We start from the raw sequence: 4,080 nt of genomic DNA, 5'->3' as shown, positions 1-4,080 counted from the left end.
ATCCCATATTAATCTTATATTAATTTTTTTAATCACAAAATTAAGACAAAATATATATTTTACATTATGTCATATTTAGATTTTTATTTTTTTAGTTACATAATTTAAATATTATATCTTCAAATATTCTCATTAATTAAAATAATATATACTAATAAATAATAAATTTGGAGAGAGAAAGAAAGAAAATTGAATAAATAATTAACATGAGACTAATATGGGATTATCTAAGGTATTCAATAGCCCCTTAAAAATCTAAGAAATATTTTTTATATGTTAATTATAGAGTATTTGGTCTTCTTGAAAAAAAATATAGGGAAATTGGCGGCTAAAGCCTCCGTTCTTTCAAAATTGAAGTACTTAAGTCCCTGATCTTTTATTTTTTTAGCAGCAAATGTTCCTAATGTTACATAATTGTTGCATCATTTTCCCATTTTAACGAAGAGATAAGGGTTTGGGGAAATGGTGCAACAATTATGTAATGTTAGGGACTTTTTACAGAAAAAAAAAGATAAGAGACTTAAATGCTATACTTATAAAAGAAGAGGGACTTCAACCGCCAATAACCCAAATTTAAATTATTACAAACACTAAATTTAAAGCTAATAGAAAACATCAAATAATTTACATTAAAACTAGAATGCCTCATATAATATGTGACATTGTTTATGTTGACCCGGGATTTAGTCAATGACATTGAGTCAAATTTACGATATAAAATAAGAACTGGACTTAAGAATAACAAACGACACACATAATTATAGTGGTTCGGCCCTGCTGAGCAGTAATGACCTACGCCCACTTTGTATTCGTATTTATGTAAATTCTCAAAACATACAATCAGATTACTAGAGTCAACAAAGTTTCATAAGATTTGAGAGAGGATACAAAAACTTGGACAATGGCTTTAGATTCTTTGAATTCTCTGAATGTAAGGAATTATAGTGTAAAAAATAAATGAATTCTTGAATCTTCTAATTATAGACTCAAAAATGTACATAGATGAGTCATTGGCCTTGTATTACTTGTGCAACAAGTAAATATAAAATAATAGGTAAATAATACACTATATTTGAAATAACAGATATCTCACAAATATCTACATATTAAACTAACTTTGAACTTCAACTACATTTAACTGAGCAACTTTGGTCGCATGTCTTTTGTCAACTTCTTTTCCTGCTGCTCTGTATAAGTTCTGAATTTACTCGATAGCATATTTTTATCTTCTATCTTCTATGTTTGTGCTCTGTATAAGTTCTGAATTTACTCGATAGCATATTTTTATCTTCTATCTGGTCGTGAGTCGACCATACATCTATAAATTTATCGTCATGTGTCTTATGTTTGTGCTACGTCATCATACTAAATTTTTTGGAAATTTTTTTTATTTAAAATGAAAATAATAATTAAAAATAAAATAATTTTTTAAATAAAACTAAGCAAACTTGCATTTCTTGCTTATACCTAGTATTTATATATGTATATATATAAATAAATATATGTGTGTTTGTGTGTATGTGTAAAGAGGAGTGCTAATGAGACTCTATATTACACTCTCTTTTGCACTCTCTCTTTAAATCTAGTGACATGTGACATCTTTTAAAGAGTGTCTATTTTTAAATAATAAATAGTCATAATATTTTAACTTTATTACATTTATGTCATTATAATTAAATATCTCAACTTACTTCTTTATTATTTTTTTTAAGATACTCGCTTCTTTTTCTATAATTCTCTAAAGATAAACAAATAACATAAGAGAAATAAATATAGCTATGTTTGTATATATCTTTATTTATATTGTTCTGTTTGTAACTGTACTCATTTTCTTCTTGTTATTTCTTTTTTTATTTATATATGCATATGAACATTGAGTTTTTTTGTAATAAATATATACATTAAGTGAATAAGGTTGAACCCATATTTTTTTTTTTATTTGTTATATATATAGTAATTATAAATGAATTTGAGCAAATAAAAAATAATATAAATTATTTTAAGCTTTGAGAATTATAGAAAAAGAAATGAGTTCCTTATATAAATAAAGAAGTGAGTAGAGTTATGTAATTATAATGACATCATTGGAATAAAGTTAAAATATTATAACTATTTATTATATAAAAATAAACAATTTTTTATAGTGAAAAAGACACAATAACAATATAGAGGATGAATTCGCTGTTATTTATTGTAATTAATATGTAGTCATAGTCATCACGTTGTTTGTCGAATTTTTGCTGCATTAATACTTTGAATGATTTTCGCTTTCAAATAGGATAACCCTTATAGGAGGGACAACTATTATTGCGTACGTATATAAACTAGCTAGCTATACGCTTCTATAAATAATTAAAGAAATATTATTGCAGAATTAAGCACGTGAATGTCCAAAGCCGAAGCTCAATATCATGCAAAAAGTCCATGCAAAATTTAAAGCGGCTGGAATAGGTAGGAGTAGTCATCCATGAAGTTGATTATAAAAGGTGCAATGCGAACAGTTATGTACTAGTTGCCATTAACCATTGGTCAGAGCAAGTTGTGATATGTGGGTCAGCCAATATATCTGGGTCCCTTTATGCCTTTCTTTTCAATGACAGTTGGGAATTTGAGACTGCATTAACTTATCGTCCGAACACAGTTTTAAACTTTTATAGATGCGAAGATGGCCAATATTTAATATTGAAGATCTAACTTCTCAACCGTACGGATTAGCTCTATGATCTAGTGATGTATATATATACCAGTCCATTTCTCATTATACTTACTTCACTTACCAAATTAAAGATATCTTTAGCTTTATATATAATATTCTCTAATTATTGTTAAAAAAATGATGTCTTGCAGGGTTCTTCTTCTTGTGTTTGTTGGTGCTTTTATTTGCACTAGTACATCTAATGCCAGGAAGCTTGGTACTGAAAAGGGTTCATTCCAGGACGAGAAAAACTTTCATCACGGTGGCCTAGGAGGTGGAGGTGGGTTAGGTGGTGGCGGTGGCGGTGGGTTGGGAGGAGGTGGTGGTGCAGGAGCTGGGGGTGGTTTCGGTGGTGGTGCGGGAGCAGGAGCTGGTGGTGGTCTAGGTGGTGGTAGTGGGCTAGGTGGTGGTGGGGGAGGAGGGTTTGGTGGTGGAGGCGGTGGTGGATTGGGTGGTGGAACCGGAGGAGGCTTTGGAGGTGGAGCTGGGTTTGGAGGAGGAGCTGGTGCAGGCGGAGGTCTTGGTGGGGGAGCTGGAGGTGGTGGTGGTGGAGGTTTCGGTGGTGGCGGTGGACTTGGGGGTGGTGCTGGTGCTGGTGCTGGTGGAGGGTTTGGCGGAGGTGCTGGAGCTGGGGGTGGCCTTGGAGGAGGACTCCCTTGAAGTGAGGAGCATATACTACTATAAATTAATGGGCTAAATCTGCAAGCATTAGGTTCTTTTCCTAATAATAATAATGGTCTATTATTCAGCGTGTTACACTTTTTGTCCTTTCCAAATATGCTTGGCACTTCAAAATTATGTTGGTCGTGTAATGTTTCTATTTTTCTTTTTCTTTTTTTGCTGGAGTGTAATGTTTTCTTTTTGTCTTCCTCTTTTTCCTACTATGAAAGATTTGAAATCCAATACCATCCCTTTGTGATATAATTAATCTCATGGATCATCTACTTTTTAAATTTGAAATTTTCATTTAGGTAGGACTATTCACAATTTTTTTCCCTCTCTTTTAACTTTTTCTGAATAATTAATAATTATGAAATATAGTAAATAAATATAAATATTTCGCATATCGTGTGGGTTGTTATGGATTTCGGATGTCGGATTCGAGTTTCAATGGTCTGTATCAAAAAAAATATAGGTAATATAACCTATTCGAAAAGTTTCAGATCTCAAATATCATAATAAAAAACCTCTCTCAATCCAAAAATCACAAACTAATGCCAATATCAATACTAAATTTCTCACGACCCGAGCCCTAGGCCGTGACAGATTTGTAATGTCCATTACTTGGGTGGTTAAAGATCAAATTTTGACTTTTGTTGAAAAATAATCTTTATAAATGATCATTTAGTTTATATTAAAAGTACTATAATTATAAGTCATGGAAT

The 4,080-nt window shown here is 31.2% G+C and overlaps 1 protein-coding gene across 1 annotated transcript; it reads left to right on the top strand.

Moving 5' to 3' along the window:
- Positions 1–2,745: 2,745 nt before the first annotated feature.
- LOC133782392 (glycine-rich protein 5) lies at positions 2,746–3,648 on the top strand. Its single transcript, XM_062221688.1, has one exon. It carries the CDS (start codon positions 2,834–2,836, stop codon positions 3,353–3,355), a length of 522 nt encoding a protein of 173 aa, XP_062077672.1. The 5' UTR covers positions 2,746–2,833; the 3' UTR covers positions 3,356–3,648.
- Positions 3,649–4,080: the final 432 nt, after the last annotated feature.

The sequence above is a fragment of the Humulus lupulus genome, chromosome 6 (assembly GCF_963169125.1).
Source record: "Humulus lupulus chromosome 6, drHumLupu1.1, whole genome shotgun sequence".
In the NCBI taxonomy this organism is placed as follows: domain Eukaryota; kingdom Viridiplantae; phylum Streptophyta; class Magnoliopsida; order Rosales; family Cannabaceae; genus Humulus; species Humulus lupulus.
The sequence above is the reverse complement of the archived record's forward strand: the minus strand, read 5'-3'. Positions and strand labels throughout refer to the sequence as shown.

Coding starts and splice junctions, on each gene's coding strand:
- LOC133782392 (XM_062221688.1), top strand. CDS start 2,834: ATGATGTCTTGCAGGGTTCTTCTTCTTGTGTTTGTTGGTGCTTTTATT.